General features: G+C 46.2%; 1 protein-coding gene across 2 annotated transcripts in view; it reads left to right on the forward strand.

The window, feature by feature from the left end:
- Window positions 1–2,287: 2,287 nt before the first annotated feature.
- STARD7 (StAR related lipid transfer domain containing 7) overlaps window positions 2,288–24,422 on the forward strand; it is a 37,394-nt gene continuing 15,259 nt past the window's right edge. The window contains exons 1-6 of one of the 2 annotated variants that reach the window (XM_034761675.1): window positions 2,288–2,355; window positions 2,504–2,929; window positions 17,517–17,719; window positions 18,087–18,136; window positions 23,424–23,534; window positions 23,640–23,722. In XM_034761675.1, the coding sequence (XP_034617566.1) occupies window positions 2,526–2,929; window positions 17,517–17,719; window positions 18,087–18,136; window positions 23,424–23,534; window positions 23,640–23,722 (851 nt within the window). In that variant the 5' untranslated portion in view covers window positions 2,288–2,355; window positions 2,504–2,525. Of the gene's footprint in view, window positions 2,356–2,400; window positions 2,930–17,516; window positions 17,720–18,086; window positions 18,137–23,423; window positions 23,535–23,639; window positions 23,723–24,422 lie in introns of those variants that run through there. The other variant, XM_034761674.1, reaches the window with a different exon arrangement.

The following is a 24,422-nucleotide window of genomic DNA, read 5'->3' on the forward strand; positions in this document are numbered from 1 at the left end:
TTCTTTTTTGAGCCCTGTTATAGTCTTGGCCTTCTTCTGGCAAGGAGTTCAACAGATTGACTGTGCCTTGTGTGAAAAAATACTTCCTGTTGTTTTAAACCTGCTGCCTATTAATTTCATGGGTGACCCCTAGTCCTTGTGTTATGAGTAATTAACACTTCCTTATTTACTTTCTCCAAACCAGTCATGATTTTATAGACCTCTATCATATCCCCCCTTAGTGGTCTCTTTTCCAAGCTGAAAAGTCCCAGTCTTATTAATTGCTCCTCATATGGAAGCCGTTCCATACCCCTAATCATTTTCGTTGCCCTTTTCTGAACCTTTTTTGAGATGGAGCGACCACATCTCTGCTTCAGCTAGTACCAGTGATATCCAATGTGTGTAACTGGATCAGAATGAACAGTATGTGTCATTTCCTCTTACTACCTGCACCAGTGAATCTGGATTTGGAGATGAATAGACCATTGGATTGGGGGGAAGGGAATTTACTCTCCATCTCTGTTCAGGCCTAGGATTTCCACAGTGGAGGCTGTCGCTGCTCCAGACACTAAGAAGGGGAGCTAGTCTTCAGCAGTGGGTTTCCTCCTCTATTCCACTTGAAGGTTTCCCCTGTTTTAAAGGGAGTGCTTTACCTTTTCATAAGAGAATTTCAGTCTTAGGTTGGTTAATGGATAGCCGCCAGCCCCACATGGTCGTCTGAGTGGCAAAAAGAAGGGCAATCAGTCATCTGGTTCAGTGCTGTCACAGAAGTGTACTTTAACCTTCCCAGAGGACTGTCCTGTCCTGGGGGAAGGAGTTCACCCTCCATTTACTTTTACTCAGAGATGATAAAACTCTGAGATGGTTTGAGGGGTGGGATTTTGGACTCCCAATTAGTTGTCCCATTTCATAATGGCTTAATTTTCATACTGTATCTTGAAGTGCTGACATACACACTGTGAATCACTCCACTGCCATTGCTATGCAGCCACTTCTGGGATGGCATAAGACAGCTATCTAATAGTATGCACCAAAACTATAGGCACATGGCTGCAGTGACTAAGACAACTAGCAGGCAAAAGGAATTGGTCTGTTGAGTTTGCCTGCAGAGAAAGGCAGAAGTGTGATTTTTCTAGCATTTTTACAGGTACCACAGCAGAAAAAAATCTACAATGAGAGGAAAAGGGTGTATTGCCATCTCTGCCACTAGCTAGGGTGACCAGATGTCCCATTTTTTGGGACTTTTTCTTATATAGGTACCTATACTCCCCATCCCGTCACGTTTTTTCACAGTTGCTATCTGGTAACCCTACCATTAGCTCTTCTTCTACCTGCCTCTGTGGGTGTCAGGCCCAGGCAGGGATCCTGACCCTGGAGGCCTCCTCCCTGATCCTGGTCTTGACTTGCTAGGAAAGCAGTCTGGATGTGCCCGCTGAAGAAAGCCTGGCAGGAGGAACCATCTAGCCGGACCGATGTCTGCTGGTAGAGTCTCTCAGGAGACAGACTAGAGCCTTGTAGAAGATGGCTCAGCTGCAAAGCACCCAGGACCACGAGGACTTCAGTAACAGGATGCATACGGAGACATCTGGGCTTGAGGAAGCGAGCCAGTGAGAGGGCTGCAGCAGCACGAGGGGAGGGAGAAGAACCCCCAGCTGCTCAGGAGGGGACTGGCTGCTGGCCACCTGAGGCAGTGGTGTTTGGAGATGCTCTTCTGCGGGGATGGAAGCATGCCGGCCTGGCCTGACCTGAGCTGACCTGGAGATGTGCTGCCTGCCTAGAACCCAAACCGGACATAGCTCAGTGGTTTGAGCATTGGCCTGCTAAACCCAGGGTTGTGAGTTCAATCCCTGACGGGGCCATTTAGGGATGTGGGCCAAAAAAAATGGATGATTTAGTTGGGGATTGGTCCTGCTTTGAGCAGGTGGTTAGACTAGATACCTCCTGAGGTCCCTTCCAACCCTGATATTCTATGAGTCTATGACACATTAGCAAAAACTGGCTGATTTTTCAGCCACTCTGGCCACTTTTCTGCCCCCTGGGGCCTGGCTCCATAGCTCAGGGGGTTGAAGGTCACCCACACGGGCACCCCGGCGCAGGCAGCTCCCTGGCCAGCCCGTGAGCTGCCACGCAGGACCCCTGCATCTCCAAGGCGCCCGCGCTGGCTCACAAGGCGGGGCGGCGCCCTCTAGCCTGCTATGCGGGGGAGGGGCTGGCGCCTGCGCCACAGACAGACGGCGCCGCGCACCAATGGGCGGCCAGGGCCGGCCGGCGGGAGGCCAATGGGGGGGGCGGGCAGGCCCACGTGGGAGGGGTGGGCGGCGCGCGGTAGCGGTTAACCTCTCGGTAGGCGGCGGGGCCGAGGCCGGCTCTGAGGCGGTAGGTGCGGGGGCGGGTGCCTGCCCGGGCGGGGCTTGGCGGCGGCGGGGCGCCTTGGTAACGGCGGCCGGACGTGCTCGGCCGGCTCGTGGGGCCCGCGCGGAGCCGGGGAGGCCGCGTGGTAACGGGCTCTGCTCTCTCGCGCTAGGACGCCGCGCGGCTCGGCCGGGATGTTCCACCCGCTGCAGTGGAGGCCGCCCGCCAGCATCTATTCCTACTGCGCCCGCTCGGCCCCCTGGGAGGGCCGGCCGGGGCCCGCGCCGGCCCTGCGGAGCCGCTACCAGTGGCTGCTGGGCTGGTTCCAGAAGGAGCCCGGGAAATGCCCCGGCCCGAAGAGCCTCCTGTCGCTCCTGGCCAGTCAGTGCAGCTACGTGACCGGCCAGCGGGTGCGGCGGGCCCAGCAGATCGGGCAGCTCTACGGGAACATCTACTCGGAGCGGGCGCGCTGGAGCCTCTTCAGCGGCCTGTGGCGCAGGTTCCAGGCCCGGCACGCCAGCGCCTGTAAGCTGATGGCCGCCCTCACCGGCGTCTTCCTGTGGGAAGAGGAGCGGATCCAAGAGGAGGAGTTGCGAAGGTGGGTCTTTCTGGGGGTCCCCCCGGGCACTAGCAGCCCCTGCTCCCGGGGGTGGGGTTACAGCGATCGGGAAGAGGAACCTGTGATCTCATGTTCCTTAAAATAAGTATCAACAGGAACCCTGCATTAAGGCAGCTTTATGTAGTGTTCCCCACGTGCAGAGGCGTTTCAGGGGCACCATCAACTGGTCTAGAGATTTGCCAAGTTTTACAACAGGCCACATTAAAAGTGCTTGCGAAGTCCATATAAACTAAAATGTCAGACAATGACTTGCTTATACTACTCTGTATACCCACTGTACACTGAAATGTGATTACAATAGTTATATTCTAATCGGTTTATTTTATAATTATGATAAAAATAAGGAAGTAAGTAAATTTTCAGTACTAGTGCGCTGTGACACTTTTGTGTTTTTATGTCTGATTTTGTAAGCAAATAGGTTTTAAGTGAGGTGAAACTTACACAAGACAAATCAGACTCCTGAAAGGGGACAGTTGTCTGGAAAGGTTGAGAGCCACTGCCTTAATGCACTAGAAAATCAAGGCTATAATTCTGTGATGGATGGATGAGATGACTGACAAGGGCCTTTCTATCTCTAGCCTCTGATCCAAAATATATCTATTCTTTAATAACAAGAGTAGGGGCAGTTCATATTTTAAATATCTGATTAATGGTTTTGTGATTGGTTGGGCCTCAGAAACACAGATGAGGGGTGATATGTCATACTTTAGCTTGAAACTGCCTGTAGAATGAAGGTTTTGAGGGGGGTACAGAGATGTAGGCTATTCCTGACTTGGTGCCCTCTTATCCATATGTTTAAACTTGTTTCCATCTTTTCTTAGAGGTTAAACACGTTATATTCTATCTATTAAATCACAGAAACTCTTAGAAGTGAAATAACCTTTGCATTTGCACCCATCTTTGCTACTTTATCTATTAAGGGTTAAACAAAACCCTTCATGGCTCTGTATATATTTTAAATACTGATGTTGTCTGTTTTTCCCTGTTTCTTTTTGAGGGGCTCAAGTGTGTATCGTAAGTTCTCTTAGGGCCCAATGTTGTAAACAGGTAGGCAGGTGCGGCCTGATCCAATGCCCAGTGAAATAATAAGAATTTTTCCATTGACTTGCATGGGTGTTGGATCAGACTTACCATTAAGGCTACTTATGGGACCGTACAGTAGTTATTAACATGCTTAAATATTTATGGGATTTGGCCTTTTAAAATTAATTGAAGGGCTGAGGTCATGAATCTAACACAGATCCATTTTCATATTTATTAACAGATCCATTCTTTTGTATCAGAAAGCTCATGAAACTTTGTGTGTATGTATATTTAAAAAAAAAATGCAACTATAAATTAGCTTATGGAAGTCCCTAAAGCTGTATTGGTGAGACCAGCTACCAGTCATTTTCTTCAGCTTTGTGGTATTAATGACACATTATGGTTGATGCTTTTCTACTCTGTCATCTTCTGTCTTATCAGTTGAATTCTGTTATCACATTGTTTTTTTTTTTTTTTTACATTTAGGTGCATAACCTGTTGCTCATTAAAACTCTGTGATAGTGAGCTTTTCTACTTTTATTTCATATCTATTTTCCTTATTTTAATATCTTAATATTTAGTTTAATGTTGATGATTGTTGAAGGGGCTTTTCCCTTCCTTAGTTTTAAAAATTTGGTTTTTTAACTACTATCAGGTGTGGTAGCAGGAAGTAAACTGCTCCAGTAAACTCCAGAAAGTTCCACCACATTTCTAAGTAGTTGTTTTTTTCCTTCTCTATAGAACTGACTTGATGAGTAAGTTTTTTCTAGTACCAAAATTTCCCACCAGAGTGGATAAAAATCCATTTTGTTAAATAAAAAAATCTGTTTTTATTTTTTTTTATTTTGTTTAAATTGTTTTCTTTTTTAAAAATAAACCTGTTGAAAATAACATTTTGTATTAAATTCAGATAAGGCCTAAATTTACTATAATTTCTTAATATTTAAATAAAAAATAGATATGCTGAGTCCATGAGCCTTTATCAAAAACGTTGAGTTAAAGGCTGCTTTTCCATATAAGGACAGATGTGTTTTCCCCCTGATTCTAACTTTTAAGGTCACGCTGTATAAATGTGGCACAGTAGGTCAGCCTAAGTAATTTAGGAGACTTCCATTTTCAAGAGACTTGGCCTCCAGTGACTTTCACTTAAGCATATTTGAAAAATTTCCCAGGCTAACCTAATATAATCAGTTTAATTCACTAACTACAGTTTATCCCTCTGTTTAATAAATGATTTTTTGTCTATGTGAAACATGTTTTGGATACATAAACTTCTCTTATCAAAACATTTAAAGTTATTTGATTTAATAAAAATAAATTTTATATGCTGTTGTTGGCCTATAGGTTTTTTGTTTTTTTTTAATCCAGGGGATCATGAGAAGTTTGATTCCACAAGATTGATACTGTGTTATCCAGTACATCAAGTTTTTAATGTGACTAGCTTGGTATAATAATGCTTAATGTCTGGTTAAGCCAAGCCGCCCTTTTACCATGGCTCCCTTTGTAAAGTAGATTGCTTAAACCTTGAGTTTCTTATTTCCTCAAATGAATTGGTTTATTATGGATTGTCATTGACCCAAGAGGCTTCCTAGAACTAAAATGGGGAGTGTTTGGAAAAAGAAATTAATTTGGAGTCATATCTCTTTTTTAACTCGCTAGAGCGGGGTCGGCAACGTTCGGCACGCGGCTCGCCAGGGTAAGCATCCTAGCGGGCTGGGCCAGTTTATTTACCTGCTGACGCGGCAGGTTCGGCCGATCGCCGCAGTTCACCGTCCCGGGCCAATGGGGGTGGCGGGAAGCCGCAGCCAGCACATCCCTCGGCCCGCGCCGTTTCTCGCCGCTCCCATTGGCCCGGGACGGCGAATCGCGGCCAGTGGGGGCTGCGATCGGCCGAACCTGCCGCGTCAGCAGGTAAATAAACTGGCCCGGCCCGCTAGGGTGCTTACCCTGGCGAGCCACGTGCCGAACGTTGCCGACCCCTGCTCTAGAGTGAGTTGAATATGTTGTTCAAAGCTATTTGCTTTTGTTTAAAAAAAAAAAAAAAAAAAATCTGACTTTCTCTCTATCGTGGCTCAGTTGCTTGAGGTCTGTGATGTCATAGTTTTACTAGTTGTTGTAGATGAGGTAGACAAGACCTGAATTTTTAAGTGTAGAAAGAAATGGACTTTTTTTTTTTCACATCATAAAGAAGTGCCAAAACAAGGAAGTAGTGGGCGGGGCAAAAACCCTTTTTTGTGGTTCCTTTGCAGGCCACCTTTAAAGATAGTTTCTAGTACTGCAAAAATTACTAATGGCTCTGCCCTTTCTTGTGGGGGGAGTAATTCTTCAATAAAATCAGCTGCATACAGACTTCCTTGCTCAGTGTTTATTTCACTTAATTTTAACTGGGAATTGTAGGAGCTTTAAAAAGCAGATTAAAAAACTAGCTTATTTAACTGTATCTACTCCTGAAATGCTGTTCAACCACCAGCACACACAGAGCTGGGATTTTTTCATCTGAGACCTCAAAGCACTTGACAATGGTGTGAATGTGTCATTCCCTTTTTACAGATAGATTGAGGTCAAATAGAAAGGCTGACTAAATCAGGAGAGGAACCTGGGAATCAGGGTGCATTGACTTAAATCAAATGTGATTTAAAATCATGGTTTACCAAGAAGAAAACCTGGTTTTAAATAATCAATTTTAATCTTCTTTTGCATTTGTAAATCTTAATTCTTTTCCTAAAGAAAGATTAATTCTCATTCGTTGGTAACCATTAAAACATGATATAGTCTTCAGTAACTGGTTTATTAAACCAAGGAATATTATCTGTAGTAAATGAAATGAAGGAATTGTTTCTGGTCACCATGTCCTTCAAGATTTCAGAACTTGTACTTCTCATCCTCATGTCACAATTTTATTCATGCACTGGAAGAGGAAAACAAGCTTTCTTGCTTTTTCAACTCTATTCAAAGTTGAGAAACTGATTTCAACTATTAATTGACCTGAACTACTTGAATAAACTGAAATGAAGCAAACATTCTCTTTGCATGTGCAGAAGAGTCTACTGCTGTCAAAAGCTGGGTTAGCACTTCAAACTCTGGTTTCAAGTGCTTAGCCAGTGACTTGCACCAGCTCAGTAGTTTGACTTTCTTTAAAACTTCAGCAGCAAACATGTGCAATTCGAATATCTTTATTTAAATGATTATAATAAATTCAGACCTTAATATAAACAAATTTCAAATTAAATTTGATGTTATAAAAAAGAAAACTGCATTGGATTTAAATAAAAATCTGATTTAAATTTAAAAACAAAGCACTTTTTATTTGGCTCCCAGCAGCCCTCTTCTAGTTCTGTGCTGAGATTGCACTTTTACTAGCTGGTCCTACATGTACCCTTCCAAATACTACAATTTTAACACTCAGGCCTCTGTCAGTTGAATACTGTTATGTGAATGTGCTCCTCTGCATAATCCTGTTTTACTGTCACGTTTCTCATGAAGTTATAGAGCAGCTTAAATAAAGATCTATTCATTAGTAACTGATCTAAAACATTTAAATGGGTGTCTGACGTTCTAGTATCAAATCTAAATAAAGATCTCGGACAATGTAATTGCATTTTAAGACTGTTATCCTTTGACAACTTCTGAAAAGGGTCAGTTTAAGGGTCTCAATATGCAGTGATTATCATTTTAGGAAGAAATGTAAAGAACATAGGGGTCTATTCTATGTACAGTACAGCACTAAGCTATATATAAAATTATTTTTAAATAATGAGCAAGCAATCCAAAATTACTACAAATTCTATAGGCAGAGGCAGATTAGAGATTTGTGGGGCCTTGGGCCAGAGCACGTGGGGACCCCTCCCCACCCTTTCCGCCTGCAGACCCCACCTCTGTGTGCCTCTTGCAGGTGCTCTGTGGACTGTCACTTGGGAACTGGTGGGCTAGAGTGGCAGGCTTCGTCCTGAGTGTCCTTGGTTCTAGAACTCCGTCTTTAATACTAACTTAGTACTGAATGTGAGGCCTTTTATAGAGAATAAATGACTGGCTGGAAAAGAGCCTGAGTTGCGGTGTTATATTTAAAAAAACAAAACAAAACAAAAAACCTTAAGTAGATCTGTATTGAATATTCATTAGAAATCATGTTTCTACTCCCCTTCCCCCCCATGTTGTCCCTCTACGGTAGCATCTGATTATCTTCTTGCATACTTTTTCTAAATAGACTGTTTGGGAATAGTGACAGACCTTAGCCACAGCTGAGGATGTAATGGAGAGAGATGAACATGACGTACAGATCTGACCTATATTCAGAGTGAAAGATGGTGAGAGTGACGTCATCTGTTACATACAGGGAATCCTCAGACTTAACACAATTCTGAGGAACGAATTGTGTTGTAAGTTGAAACCGCTTTTCTCATAGGAATCAATGGTATGAAGGGGCTGAACCAAGGCTTGATGCACTATTTTCACCACAATAGCCCAGATTTTTGTACTAAATGAATTATAGATGACTAATGTTGGAACATCAATGTATTTACTGTACACTGTATTTTGTAAACAGCATTCAAATAAACATATAAACTCACATACGCTGCTCAGAATTCCAGCAACACAGGCTAAGAAAGCCAGGGAAAAGATCACACGTGCTGAGCCTCAGCCAATCACTGTTCAAGCTTTGATTGGCTCCCGGTCCTGGGCTCAGCCAATCAAAAACAAGTGTCAATAAGCTACCCTGCTGCCTCGAAGCCAATCAGAAGTGACCCCTTCCATCTCAATACCAGTATAACTCAACCAGGAAGTGATTTCAAGCAAACTATGCAAATCGAGCATCAAATCAAGTGTCGTAAGGGCAAAATGGGCAGTAAAATTGAAAAGTCTGTGACGTAAGTTGGGCATTTTAAGTCCGTGGACTCCCTATACTTGGGAGCTTCCACTGCTGAGTCTTCAGATACTTGAAGCATCAAGTCTTGAAACCTGACTAGCCCCAAGTTAGCTGCCCATCAGGTCATGTGGGATGTGCTGTAGGAAATACTATATGCTGGAGATGAGTGCTTCGCTGATGGTACGATCTATGGAGTGATAGATGAAAAGTGTGTGCAAAAATTGTCCAGGGAATTTGTCGTTGTGTCGTCCCTGTCCCCCACCACCACCACCAGGGAACCAGAAATTCCCAACCAAGAAATGTAGAACTCCTGGAATTTTGTTTGGAAGCTCGTAAGATTTACATGTCTGCTGTACTCATGGGTTTATTTTTAGGTTGTAAATACTGCAACAGGGACTGTCTCATTCTGTGTCCTGTTTGCTGGGCACCTTAGCAATGCAGTCAGAGCATTTATTTGCCAACCAGAAATTACTTTAGCACAGGTTTGGTATAGGGGAATTTAGGCAGCTGCCTCACGTTGGTAATTTGTGCACTTTGATTGACCTTTGCAGGTTGCTACAAGGCAAACAGTGATCTGGGGAGGGAGGGGCCTGGTTTGAGAACCTTCTAAACTGATTCTGCCAAGTTGCTTTTGTGGACTCTTTATCTGTTCCAGGTGCCTGCTGAAGTCTGGTGCCAAGGTCAGAAGTGACTTACATGATTATAGAAATACAAACTGCAGCCAGGCTTTTGCCCTCCCTCCAAAATAAAAAACAAATGAAAAGGGAATTTTTAAAGCAACTTAGTCTCCCTGCTGTCCTCCCTGCAGTAGTATGAATGTATCAAAATTAAACACTTAGTGCAACTTTAGCAGATAAGAGAGAGACAAACACTTCTGTAGTACACCTCTACCCCGATATAATGCGAATCCGGATATAACACGGTAAAGCAGTGCTCTGGGGGGGGGGGCAGGGCTGCACAGTCCGGTGGATCAAAGCAAGTTCGATATAACGCGGTTTCACCTATTACATGGTAAGACTTTTTTTGGCTCCCGAGGACAGCATTATATTGGGGTAGAGGTGTATTTGGCTACCAAAGACACTGCCATCAGGGAAGCACCATCCCCCTACTGCTGGCTCTAATAAGACAACTTGCAGGGGCCAGCCTGGACAGCTTTCTGGTGGCTTTCTGCATAATGTATACATGAGGAGACTTAGGGCAAGTCTACACTGCAAAATTAAGTCAACCTAAGTATGTTGACATACAGCCACTGCAGTAATTAAAATCACTCTTGCATGTCTGCATTATGCTTTTTGTGTCAGCGGTGCACATCCTTACTAGCAGCGCTTGCATCGATGCAAAGAGCAGTGCATTTTGGGTAGCTATCCCACTGTGCAACTTGCCACCACCTAGTGCAGGGTGTTTTGGGAAGGGTTTACAATGCCTTATGGAGGCAAACAAATCATGCAGGGTTGATTGAAACCATGTTCCCAATGTCCCTTGAGGCAATTTTCTCCTTCCCATAATTTTATCTGCATCCTATAATGTTCTGCGCCTCTTTTCAAAAGCCCCATATGTCCGCCATATCTGTGAGAAGCATGAATCGGACACAGCCTTGCACTATTGTGATGAGTGTTCCAAGCACAGTTTGCCTGACCCTCAGTATTTGCAGAGCTGCCAGAGAAGTCCCGGGGAACAAGACGATTCCTTGGAGGTCAGATTGCTGTGAGACATAAAAAGATACAATTCAAGGTTATTGTTAGCATTCACGGAGCAGCCACAGATGGTGGAGTGTCAATTCTGGGCCTGAGAAACAAGCACTGACTGACTGGGATTGCATCATTGTGCAGGTATGGGATGATGAACAGTGGCTGCAGAACTTCTGGATGCACAAGGCCACATTCCTGGAAGTGTGTGTGGAGCTTGCCCCAGCCCTCCAGCGTAGTGACACCAAAATGAAAGCTGCACTAACAATGGAGAAGCAAGTGACATCGCTGTGTGGAAGCTTGCAATGACCGATTGCTATTAATCGGTCAAGAATCAATTTGGTGTTGGGAAATAGACCACGAGGGTTGCTGTGATACAAGTGTGCAAGGCCATTAATCACATCCTGCTATGAAGGACTGTGATTCTGGGCAGTGTGCAGGATATAGTGGATAGTATTACAGCAATGGGGTTCCCAAACTTGGGGCAGGAGGGGAGGGGAAGGGAGGCAATAGATGGAATGCATATCCCTATTTTGGCACCAGACCACCTTGCCACAGAGTACATCAACAGAAAGGGCTACTTTTCTATGGTATTGCAAGTTTGATGGATCACTGGGGACATTTTACCAATATCAAAGCAGGCTGGTCAGGGAAGGTGCATGATGCACGATTTAAGAATACAGGCCTGTTCAGAAAGCTGTAAGCCAGGGACTTCCTTTCGAGACCAAAAGATTACCTTAGGGGATGTTGAAATGCCAATAGTGATCCTGGGAGACCCAGACTACCTCTTACTCGTGTGGCTCATCAAACCATCCACCTCGACGACAGCAAGGAGTGTTTCAGCTACAGGCTCAGCAGGTGTAGAATGATAGTTGAATGTGCCTTTGCCGTTTGAAAGGCAGCTGGTGCTGTCTACTCACGAGACTAGACCTCGTTTAAAAAAAAAAAAAAAAAAATCCCAATGGTTATAGCTGCCTGCTGTGTGCTTCATAGTATCTGTGAAGCAAAGGGAGAAATGTTCCCGCGGAGGTGGAACGTCTGCTGATTTTGAGCAGCCAGATACCAGGGCTATAAGAAGAGCTCAATGGGGAGCTATATGGTTCAGGGAGGCTTTGAAAGACCATTGTAATAGTGACCCAGAGTAGTGTGTGGGCTGTAGTGTGCTCTGCCTGGCATTCTCTCCCCCCCAGTATGAACCTTGTAATCAATGCAGGGTGTGGGTGTGTTAATATAACATTGCAAATGCACCTATTGCTATTATCTGTGAATGATGTTGGCCCCAGCCAGCATATGCTGTGAACCAATAAAGATGAATTAGATTTCCATGAACTTTTATTTCAAACCTATGCAAACACAATATTTATAACTGAATGAAACTTCATTAATACAGGGAAAAGAACCTCTAAAGGGGAAAAGTCATTTTCATTTCACAAACACACTGACCTCTGAGAGAGAGGGTTGGCATATGTGTGGCTTTGATGATATGTACCTTACCCAGGGTGAAGTGTCGGGGTAGTGCAGTGGCCCCAGATGCCACGTGGAAGGGGGAGGGAGGGTGTGTAGGGAGTTCCGGAATGCAATTCTTTATGGACTACAGAGGGAGATGAGCATGGGTCTGTTGAATCTGAAGGTCAACAAGAGTCTCCAGCATGTCTGCTTACTGCTTGAAGTGCTAGCATCTCCTGCAGCACATGTCTCTCCTTTGCTTGTGCTTTTCTCCTCTCCACACTATCCCTGTCCGTTCTGTCCATGAAGGTGATCCCCCAGGCCATGTGCTCGACAATTGAAGCACCAGAGGCTTGCAGGATCTCTGGAAACGGGTCATCCCAAATCCTTTTTCTTCTCCTCCTTATCTGGCTGAGCCGTGCCGCTGGCGTGGATGGAGTCTCGTGAAGAGACCCTCCAGGCCACATTTCCAGCTGCAAAAGATACAGTGCACAATTGTACTATTGTGAGTGTATTCACAAACTAAATGGAAAGTTGGCATACTGACCTCACTCCCTTTCATCCACACAAGTTACAAGCACTGACTTCTGCTTGGGATTCCTAGACCATGGTGGCAGTCCCAGACATGGTGAGTATGGTCCAGGGGAGAGGGCGAGTTGGAACAGTAAAGCTGGGAGTAGCTCATGGGCAAGAATATATGCAGATAGGGCAACTGAACTGAATACTGACACAGTTTTCCACAGGCAGTGGTGATTTTAGCTGAAAGGGAACAGCTTCTGCACAAGTCTGGCTGCAAACTGGGCCCCGTATGCTGCTAGCCTGGGTGCTGCAATTGTGCCTGCTGAAGTAATTGCTGAGTAGCATGGGAAAGTGTCCTAACGTGGCGGAAGAAATAAAGCAGCCCTCCCCAGAAACCTTTGGCAGAGGAATGCAGATTACCTTCAGGATCTCCATGGAGGATTTGCAGGACATCCTAGTGCACATGAGCAAACTGTTCTGCAGGGCCCCCTCTGCCTAAATGTACAGGGGAATGAGAAGCAGATAACAGACACAGGCAGAGTCACTAGCTCATTTTCTTCTAGCATGATTAAAGAGTAAATGAACAGATGTGTCCCTGCAATGTCGAAGCAAACTGCATACTTATCAGAGGTTCCTTCCCCTGTATCAGGCTCGCCAGCGCTGGACTGCAGAGACTGGCTCTACTGCTCCAGTGTCAGAAAGAGGTCCTGGCTAGTCACGCCACTGGATCCCCTGGTCGCCTGCCCCCCCCCCCCCACACACTCTTCTTCCTCCTCCTCCTCTCTCTCCCCTAACACCTTTTTGTTCACTTAAGGGGCCTGGGACTCCAGCTCCCCCGAAGTATCCAGGGTGGTTGTGGGGTCTCTGCCGAGGATGGCATGCAGCTTTTTGTAAACGCGCCATATCTGTGGCTCCGTACCAGAGAGGTTGTTAGCCTCCTTTCTCTTCTGGTATGCCTGCTGCAGCTCCTTGGCTTTCACACAGCACTGCTGCCGGTCCCTCTTGTAGCCCTTCTCCCCCATGCCCCAAGCAATCTGCTTGTAGATATCGACGTTTCTGCAGCTGGATTGGAGCTGTGTCTGTATAGCCTCTTCTCACAGACCCACCACCTCCTGTGTACTCCAGGCAGGAGCGTGGAGCCAGCATGGTCAGCTGCGCAGTTGCTAGGTGAGTGCTCACTGTGGAGAAAACAGGAAATAGAATTTCAAAAATGTGCAGGGCTTATATATCTAGCACCGGGCAGCAGAGTTCAAAACGGTGACCAGAGCAGTCATGGCGGGGCATTGTGGGACACCTGGTTGCCACTAAAGTCCATGTAAATAATGCAGTGACTGCATTGACCTAATTCCGTCGACCTAAGCACTACGCCTCTCATGGAGGAGTAGTTATTAATTCGGCGTAGCAGATGCATTACATCAGCGGGAGCGACATTTTAGTGTAAACGCTTACAGAGTTAGGCCAACATAAGCTGCCTTGCAACGACCTAGCTCTGTAGTGTTTCAGTAATCATTTTGGCTGTTAGTTACTGAACAGCCCAAGTACTTAACTCTGGAACTACATCGGTCATGTACAGGGCTATTGCTTGAAAAGTGTAGTGGTGGTATGGGACAGATTGTGATGTGGGAAGCAGGGAGCCATCAAATTCTGATCTGCTATTTTAGCTTCACGTCTCTGATCATTGTACAGGTTCATATGTACTTTTGCAAACAAATCCATCCCCTAAAATAGGATGTGTGGAGACAAATCCAAAATATATATAAAAAATTGTCAAGTGTGGGTGTGAGGGGTTGTCACCCCTGAGGTGCAATCTAGGAGCCCGTGGGAACAGTTGTGCCCCTTAACCTTCCAGCTGGGCTGGCACACTCACACTGCTCCGCTTGTGATTCAGCCAGCCTCTCCAGGCCCTGTTATCACCCAGCACGACAGCAGGTGGCACCACACACCCAACTGAGATACCTGAATGCTTTATCTAAGCCACTCAAGGACAGACAGACAAGACAGCAGCCATTTCTCAGCTCCCCAGCCTTGCACCCTTGCTGGACTATAAACCCAGTATTATACCATCTTGCACTGCACAGGGATCTGTGCAATGCAAGCTCATTAATATAGTTTGCTTTCCCCTCACTGTGGGGAAGATATGCACAACATGTCTGTGTTAACCACGCTGAGATTTTCCCAGGAACTTAATTTAAAAACACACTGGTTGTGATAAAATATAAAACAAGTGTATTAACTACAGAGAGATGAATTTTAAGTGATAGCAAACAGATCAAAGCAGATTACCTAGCGAATAAACAAAAATGAACTGAGCCTGACATACTAGATTGATAGGATTTGAATGAGCGGTTTCTCAGCCTGACTGATACAAGCAGGCCTGCAGGTTCTTAAGGCACAGACTGCAATTGCTGTGCAGCCTGGGTTCCCCTCCCCGGTCCAAGTCCTTTGTCTTTCAGAACATCTTTCAGGTGTTGAGTTATGGGGGAGTGAAGACAAATCATGATGTCACTCCCCACTTTATATAATCTCATCATCTGGCGGGAACCCTTTGTTTCAAGCTAAGCTTCCAGCCCAGTGTGTGGAAGAATACAAGTACCAAAATGGAGCTCAGTATCATGTGGTCTGGTCACATGTCCTTGCGTGCCTTGCTCAGTCACAGCAGCCATTACTTATAGGCCGGCTGAAACATTCACCGAAAGGCTCAGCTCTTCCATGGTCCATTGTCTTTGTTGATGAGCCATCAGCACTGTCCAGCTTCTTCATTGTTGTACCTGAAAGGCTAACTGGGGGTGTTTTCACTTACCTAGCAAAACTATAACTTCACATACAGTCCAACAGGATATTAATGTTCAACAGGTCAAGAATGATACCTTACAAGGCATACTTTGTACAAGGTGCTACATGATTATATCCTCATTGTATTACTATGGTGAATGTGGGGTGCAGTGTCACAGTGGGGATTAGTTCTTTGCTGCACTGTGGGATCTTATGGGGTCTCCGTTTTTACAGGGCTAAACATCATACTAATAGAACAGGCACAATCTGTCCTAGATTTTCTTGGGCAGCTACACTTCTCTGGCTTAGTGAGCACCCTGGCCCTAGTTCAGTGCTGCAAGTGTCATCATTAGGAACGGGTTAGTCCCGAAGTTTCACCTTGTTCCAAAGAGCTTCTTTCCCTTGGCAAGTCTTTCCTTTAGCAATTCATCCCTTGCACACAAGCAATCTATTCTATCATCCGTTTACTAGGGATAACTGCTGGCTACCTCTGCTGTTACCTGGGGTTTTCAGAACCTGGAGTGAAATAGTTAAGTTATCCCTGTTGGGGGAAGTGTTAGGAATAAATCAATCAGAGGCGTCTAGATTCAAGCTTTTCAGTCTCAGTTGTTTGTTTGTCCCCTCCTCCCATTCTGATTAGCAGAAACTGGCAGCTAGATATGACCTTGCTTCTGAATACCTGTCTCCAAATTAACCCTTAACTATGCAGTGGTCTATTTCATTAATTCAGGGTGGCTGAATGCATATAATATGGTTGCAATTAGCTTAATCACATTCTGGGCTATATAAACCCTCAAATCCAGGGCAACACTGTAGCTTTTTACTGGAAGCTTCATTTACAAGAGCTGAATGATCCATTTGAGCTCCCAGCGAAGTCTGACTTCCACCTCTGAACTTTTGAACCATCTCTGTAGATGATATAGGGGTTCTCACCCTGCTTGAGGGACTAAAAATGCGTAGAGCAGAGGTGGGCAAACTACGGCCCGTGGGCCACGTCCGGCCCTCAGGCCCCTCCTTGCCCAGCTCCTGGCCCAGGAGGCTAGCCTCCAGCCCCTCCCCTGCTGTTTCCCCCTCCCCCGCAGCCTCAGCTCACCGCGCTGCCAGCACAATGCTCTGGGCAGTGGGGCTGCAGAGCCCGGCCTGACCCGGTCTCTGTGCTGTGCAGTGGCGTGGCTGACTCTGGCCGGGCGGTGCTAGCACCACCAGTGCTCCAGGTAACGCGGTAAGGGGGTGGGGTTGGATAGATGGCAGGGGAGTTCAGGGGAGTGGTCGGGGCTGTGGATGGGGGCAAGGCAGTCAGAGGGCAGGGAACGGGGATTGAATGGGGGCGGGGTACCGGGGGACAGTTGGGTTGGGGTGGCAGGGGGCAGTCAGGACAGGGAGAAGGGGTGGTTGGATGGGGCAGGGGTCCCGGGTTGGGGGGGCAGTCAAGAATGAGAAGAGTGGTTGGCTGGAACAGTGGGGGGCAGTCAGGGGTAGGGGTTACGGGGGTGTGTGGATGGGGCAGGGGTCCCGGGGGGCGCACGTCAGGGGACGGAGTGGGGGGGGTGTCCTGGGTGGGGGGGCAGAAGTCCGGGGACGGATGGACTGGGCCACACCTGGCTGTTTGAGGAAGCATAGCCGGCCCTCCATACAATTTCCGAAACCTGATGCGGCCCTCAGGCCAAATAGTTTGCACCCGCCCACTCCCCGGCGTAGAGAATGCTAGGAAAAACTTCTTGCTGAGTCTATTCTTCTTGAGGATAAAATGTTTCTGATCGTGTGGAAAGCTTCAGTCCATATGTACAAGGACCAGGCTCCTTTGCAGTTGCCTCCCCCTCCACGGGCAGTTTGGCTTCCTAAGGAGCAGCGCTGGCATTAATGGCTGCCCCACTGTGCCCCCTTTTCCCTTCTCTCCTCCCCAAGAAAAGATCTTTGCAATCCCCATCAATGCTTTCACTTGGATTCCTGCCGAGCCTAGCGGGCAGCATGAAGAGCCCTTACCAGAGAGAAGGAAAGAGTATACAGTGGAGCTGCTGTCCCATTCCTGGCCTGGCTTCTCTGAGTTTTGTTTCCTTGGCCAGGGAGTGTGGGGCCCATTGCTGGCACCTTTGGGGAATCCTATTGTAACATGGCTGCTGCTGGGATAAATGAAGCCAGAAAATGCTTTGCTGGCCTTGTAGGCTGTGTATGTAGCAAAATACTAGGTGGTCCTGGCCTCTTCTGTAGCAGGGCTTTGGCACTGACTAGCACAGTCTTTCCTCTGTTCCCACCCCAGGTCTGCAGAGGAGATGAAGCACATGGAGGAAGTCTCCAGGCTGTTCCCTGGCAGCGGGGGAGAGCACCAGAAGCTGGGTCCCAAAACCCATGTGGATATAACAGCCACTCGGGAGGAGCATCCCTGGGAGATGGTGATGGACAAGAAACACTTCAAGCTGTGGAGGCGGCCAATAGAAGGGACCCACCTGTATCAGTACAGAGGTAATTCCTCCATCCCCCTTGCCTAACCATGTGTGTTGTCGGTCACGGTATGATGCCTGTTCAGACCCTGCACGGTGTGCCTGGCTCTCAAATGCTGAGCAAAAATTCAGCGTGGCCTGTCCTAAAACCTACTTCCTTCTTCCTCTCCTGACATCACGCTGCTCCCTCTCCCAGCTTCTCACTGGAATTCTCTATCCTCCTTCATATTGTTCCTCTTTCCGGTCACGGCCTCTCCTCCCCTCTGTAGTGTGATTCCAGCCCTGTTAGCAGCTTATGGAAAAGACCTTTCCCATGTGATCCCACTGAACCGAGATACAAACTGGCTTATACCTGTGGTCTCAAGACTCTTTGTTTCCCTTTACTGCAGTGTTTGGGACATATACAGATGTGACTCCCAGGCAGTTCTTCAATGTGCAGGTGAGTGTTTCTGGGCCCATCTCTCTAATTCCAGGATGCATGATGTGTTGGAAATGAAATACAACTCTCTACCCACAGCACTTAACATACCATCCGCATAGGAGGGCAGAGAAGTGGCAGCCACTGCATGCAGGTCCCAGGGCTTTCTTCTTTGTGATACCCACCGGGGGATGACTTGCTCTGTATTAACAATCCACTTGTAGTGCACTTGGCAGTGGGCCTATTTGGCTTTACAGATGTATACAGCTTCTGCTCACCTCCTGTTAGCTTTATGCCCTGCCTGGCTGGTAATCTCTTTAGGATCTGTCGTTAAGTAAATCCTTCGTATGAACCTCATGCTCCCTCTTCACATTTATTACCTGGTATGTTTCTTCTGGTGAATCAAAAATACTTGGCAAAATAGAGCTGCTTAAACTAGTTGAGACTCTATTTTCCTTCATGGTAGCCATCCTGGTCCAGCAGAAAGGGCATGGATTTGAATTCCAGAGACATGGAATTCTGGATAAAAGATACTTATCCATGTAATGCATAATTAGACTATGAAACCTGCTGCCATAGGCTGTTGAGGCCAGAAACTCAGCAAGATTCAAAAAAGGATTGGACGTTTGATATGGCTAGCAAGAATATCCAGAGTTGCAATTGTTAATGCTGCCAAACCCGTCCTTAAACCCACACTGCTCTCATATCCCACCTCACTGCTGGCACAACCTAGTATTAGAGAAATAAGGTGAGGGAAGTAATAGCTTTTTTTGGACCAACTTCTGTTGATGAAAGAGACATGCTTTTGAGCTGCACAGAGCTCTTTAGGTCTGGGAAAGGTACAAAGTGAAGTTACCCAAGGTTACATTGACTTACAGCTACCACAGTAATTAAACTGCTTTTGCAAGTCCACGCTACGCTCCTTGTGTCGGCAGTGCGCATCTTCACCAGGAGCGCTTGCACCGATTTAACTATCAGTGTGGGGCATTGTGGAACAGCTTCTGAAAGGCAGCAACAATCGATGCAAGCAACTCCGTGTCTACACTGGCACTGCATCGACTGAGGCCATTTCCACACTTACAAGCGTTCAGCAGCACAGCTGTACCGATGCAGCTGTGTGCTGTAAGGGCGCTCGTGTAGCTGCATTATGCCGATGGGAGAGAGAGCTCTCCCGTCAACGTAATAAAAGCAGCTCAATGAACGGCAGTAACCATGTCAGCGGGAGAGCATCCAGAGGAGCTGTGAAATTGACAAGACAGCCAACAGCCGATGTGTTCATAACCACATGACCGCAACAGCAAACGGGCTGTCAAAAAATGCTGCAAAATACTGTCAGAAGACCATGGGAATACTGAGACACAAAATAATGCATTATGGGACGTTGAGCCCACACCCATGATGAGCTGCGATCCACTCCACCTTCCCACAAGTCCTAGCTGCAGAAGGTGGCGAGCAGCACAGTGCGAGAGCGCCAAGTGTGGACTTGCTCTGCCGACAGAGGGAGTGTAGTGGGAATGTGCAATAGCGATGTTGTTTAAAGCACTTTTTGATCGTAGACATAAGTTTTGTTGACAACACTCTGTAGTGTAGACAAGGCCTTAGGTTGACGTAAACTGTTTTACATCGGCCTAACTAGTGTAGACCAGGGATTAGTGTCACAGCTAAATACAGGGTGGGACAGATTGTTTAGCATAAGTAGTTAACACAGATTGTAAGAAACAATTCAAAGTGAAGTGGCCTGTTAACACCTCTGCACTCACAGAACAAAAGGGGCCAGGCGGGTGGGGGGCCGGGGTTAGTGGTTTACAGCTTGTTGTAAAAAAACATAAATCCAATATATATCTTCAGACTGTAATTTTTTTAATGTCTAGTTAAGTTATAAATTTAAGATCCCAAGCTTGTATTTTGAAGGCGTTGTGCAGGTTTTCTTTGAGGACAAGGACTGAGAGGTGAGATATGGAGTGCTTGGGGTGTGCTATAGACCGCCGGGATCGACCCAGGATATGGATAAGGAATTGTTTAATGTATTAAGGGAGGTAAATACTAATAGAAACTGTGTCATTATGGGGGACTTTAACTTCCCGGATATAGATTGGGGAACAAACGCTAGTAGCAATAATAGGGCTCAGATGTTCCTAGATGTGCTTGCGGATCAATTCCTTTATCAAGTGGTAGCTGAGCCGACGAGGGGGGAGGCCATTTTAGATTTGATTCTGGTAAGTAGTGAGGACCTTGTTGAGGAAGTGGTAGTGGGGGACAACTTGGGCTCCAGTGATCATGAGCTAATTCGCTTTAAACTAAATGGAAAGAGTACCAGAATTAAGTCAAAGACTAGGGTTTATAATTTTAAAAAGGCCAATTTTAACAAATTAAGGGGACTGGTAAGGGAAGTGGATTGGGCAAACGTATTAAGGGACCTAAAGGCAGAAGAAGCCTGGGATTACTTTAAGTTAAAGATGCTAGAGCTGTCAGAGGCCTGTATCCCCAAAAAGGGAAAAAGATTACTAAGCAAGAGACTTAGACCGAGCTGGATGAGCGACCGGCTGAAAGGGGCGATTAGGAAAAAACAGAAAGCGTACAAAGAGTGGAAGAGGGGAGGGATCAGTAAGGAAACTTACCTTAGCGAAGTCAGAGAATGTAGAGATAGAGTGAGAAAGGCCAAAGGCCAGGAAGAGTTGGACTTAGCGAGGGGAATTAAAAGTAATAGTAAGAGGTTTTACAGCCATATAAATAGGAAGAAAGCAAAGAAAGAAGAAGTGGGACCGCTGAAGACTATAGCCGGAGAGGAGATTAAAGATAATCTAGGCATGGCGCAATATCTCAATGAATATTTTGCATCGGTGTTTAATGAGGCCAATGAAGGTATTAGGGATACTAGCACCGTTACAGAGGGGCATACGGGATGGGGGATTACTGCATCCGAGGTAGAAACAAAACTAGAACGCCTTAATGGGACTAAGTCGGGTGGACCGGACGATCTTCATCCGAGAATATTGAAGGAATTGGCGCGGGAAATAGCAGGCCCATTAGCGACTATATTTAATGAATCTGTAAACTCGGGGGTAGTCCCGTTAGACTGGAGAATAGCCAATGTGGTTCCTATTTTCAAGAAAGGGAAAAAAAGTGACCCGGGTAACTATAGGCCTGTTAGTTTAACATCAGTAGTGTGCAAGGTGCTGGAGAAGATTCTGAAAGAGAAACTAGTTGAGGACCTTGAAGTTAATGGCAAATGCGATAAATTACAGCATGGTTTTACGAAGGGCAGATCGTGCCAAACGAATCTGATCTCCTTCTTTGAGAAAGTAACGGACTTATTAGATAAGGGAAATGCGGTGGACCTAATTTACCTGGATTTCAGTAAAGCGTTTGATACAGTACCCCATGAGGAACTATTGGTTAAAATGAAAAACATGGGGATCGATATGAAAATCCAGAGGTGGATAGGGAATTGGTTAATGGGGAGAATGCAGCGGGTCGTATTAAAGGGTGAATTGTCGGGTTGGAGGGAGGTTACTAGTGGAGTGCCTCAAGGTTCGGTTTTGGGACCCATCTTATTTAATCTATTTATAACTGACCTCGGGACAGATTGCAAGAGTGGTCTGATAAAGTTTGCGGATGATACGAAGGTGGGAGGAGTTGCAAACTCGGAGGAGGATAGGGATACTCTGCAGGGAGACTTGAATGAGCTTGTGAATTGGAGTATTAGAAATAGGATGAAATTTAATAGTAAAAAGTGTAAGGTTATGCACTTGGGGACGAATAATAACAATTTTAGTTACAAGATGGGGACGCATTGGTTAGAAGTAACGGAAGAGGAGAAGGACCTAGGGGTCCTTGTGGACCGCAGGATGACTGAGTCGGCAATGTGACGTGGCGGTGAAAAAAGCCAATGCGGTCTTGGGATGTATTAGGCGAGGTATATCTAGTAGAGATAGGGAGGTCCTGCTTCCGTTGTATAAGGCGCTGGTGAGACCTCATTTGGAGTACTGTGTGCAGTTCTGGTCTCCAATGTTTAAAAAAGATGAACTCAAACTGGAACGGGTGCAGAGAAGGGCGACTAAGATGATCAGAGGAATGGAAAACCTGTTGTATGAAAAGAGATTAGAGGAGCTTGGGTTGTTTAGTCTGACAAAGCGAAGGCTGAGGGGGGATATGATTGCTATCTTTAAATATATCAGAGGGGTTAATACAAGGGAGGGAGAGGAATTATTCCAGTTTAGTACTAATGTGGACACGAGAACGAATGGATACAAACTGGCCGGGGGAAAGTTTAGGCTAGAAATTAGACGAAGGTTTCTGACCATCAGAGGGGTGAAATATTGGAACGGCCTTCCGAGGGAAACGGTAGGGGCAACGGACCTGTCTGGTTTTAAGATTAAGTTGGATAAATTTATGGAGGGAATGGTTTAATGATAAAACATAGTAGCCAAGGAAAACCAAGCAATGGTACATGAACAACATAATGGCCAACAAGGGTCAGGCTAGAGACTCTTGCCTATATGCTCGGGGTATTACTGATCGCCATATTTGGGGTCGGGAAGGAATTTTCCTCCAGGGTAGATTGGCCGAGCCTCTGGAGGTTTTTCGCCTTCCTCCGCAGCATGGGGCAGGGATCACTAGCAGGAGGGTCTCAGCCGATTGAAATCACTAAAACACAGGACTGGGGACTTCAACGGTAGAGTACAGGGAAGGGTCTTGCGGCCTGCAGCATGCAGGGGGTCAGACCAGATGATCATAATGGTCCCTTCTGACCTTAATGTCTATGAGTCTATGAGTCTATGAGTGATCATTTTGTGAAAAGTATTTGTCTACAAGTGATGCAGTGGTTTTTGTTTACCATTTTTCTGTGAGAGTGGAATGAGAGTGGGTCACCAAGAAGATTCTAGTATTTGCCTACAACTTTTTCTGTGTGATGGTCTCTCGTAGGCCTCTAAAGTCTGCCTCTAGGGCCTTCTATCCCCGGTCCCCCTCGAAAGCATCTGCTTCCCAAAGCAACATTATAGAGGGGAAAAGCTATAAAGTCCCGTGTCCCTGCTGCAGTAGCCATCCCCGCCACTGTGTGTGTCTTCCCAGCAAGAGTATCTTAGGGGTCATAACTTCCTGTAATACTGCCTGGCTCCCAAAAGCAGTGTTTATTTTTGGTGGGTAGAGCTTGGCTTTTCCACAGTATAAGGAACTGCTCATTTGTCTGCCTTTATAAGGTGGGGAAGAGGGGTACCTCCTCCAGCCATAACCTCGACGATACAAGAAACGTGCTACAGCTTCACCCCATGACACAACTGTCATGTGTTCTTCCCTTGTTCTGTAGCTGGACACTGAGTACAGGAAGAAATGGGATTCACTGGTCATCAAACTGGATGTGGTTGAGAGGGACCTGACCACTGGCTCGGAGGTGGTTCACTGGGTAACTCACTTCCCGGTGAGTGTTCCTTTCTCCTCCCTCCCTCTCTCACCCCCCCCCCTTGCTTTCTTATGGCCTGTCTGGTGTTAAAAGGGACTGATTTGCATGTTTTTGTTCCTTTAGTACCCAATGTATTCACGGGACTACGTTTATGTTCGGCGGTACAACGTGGACCGGGAAAACAATCTGATGGTGCTGGTGTCACGGTATGGATCACTGATGCAATCTAGCTATTCCTGCCACACCTAGCGCCATAGTGTGAGGATGGGGTTGTCCTTAGACTCACTGTCACTCTGACAAAGATAGCATTGGCATTGTTTCTTTTGTAGGCCTTGCTCCTTTGCCATGCTTTTACGTGGGTCAGTAATTTGTTATAGTTGCTGCCAGCCATGCCTATAAATCATTGTTTGACACTTCCCAGTATAAGACCTTGTTTTCAAATTTGCTGTGCTGGGTGTCTGCCTCAGAAACCATGCTGGTTCAGCTGTTTCTGAGAATGAGGCTTGGGAAAAACGTTTTTTAGTATTAAATTCTGATGACCTGTTCTTTGAAAAGCTCTTGTGCTCCCGCATCTTTGAAGAGGGACTTGAAATTTGGCGGGAAGGGTGGATTTTATATCAGGGATGTGCCTTTTCTGGAGCCTGTGAAAATGTGCCCTAATTTGGCCACGTTGTAACTCTTTGAAAAATCTTAGTTCACACATGCTCAGTAGAGAGACACTTCTTTTGATTTTTTTGGTAAGCTAAAATCTCTGAAGATTTGATGTGCACTGCGCATGCTCCAGCATCTCTAGCTTGTAGTGCTGACCAGGCTCTGTGTGTGCCATCTCCACAGTATGACTAAGCAATACCCGGTAGCCCTGGGCTGAAGGGAGTGAAGCTGGACTTCCCCTGTTATTGGCAGCTT

The sequence above is a fragment of the Trachemys scripta genome, chromosome 2 (assembly GCF_013100865.1).
Source record: "Trachemys scripta elegans isolate TJP31775 chromosome 2, CAS_Tse_1.0, whole genome shotgun sequence".
Classification (NCBI taxonomy): Eukaryota; Metazoa; Chordata; order Testudines; family Emydidae; genus Trachemys; species Trachemys scripta.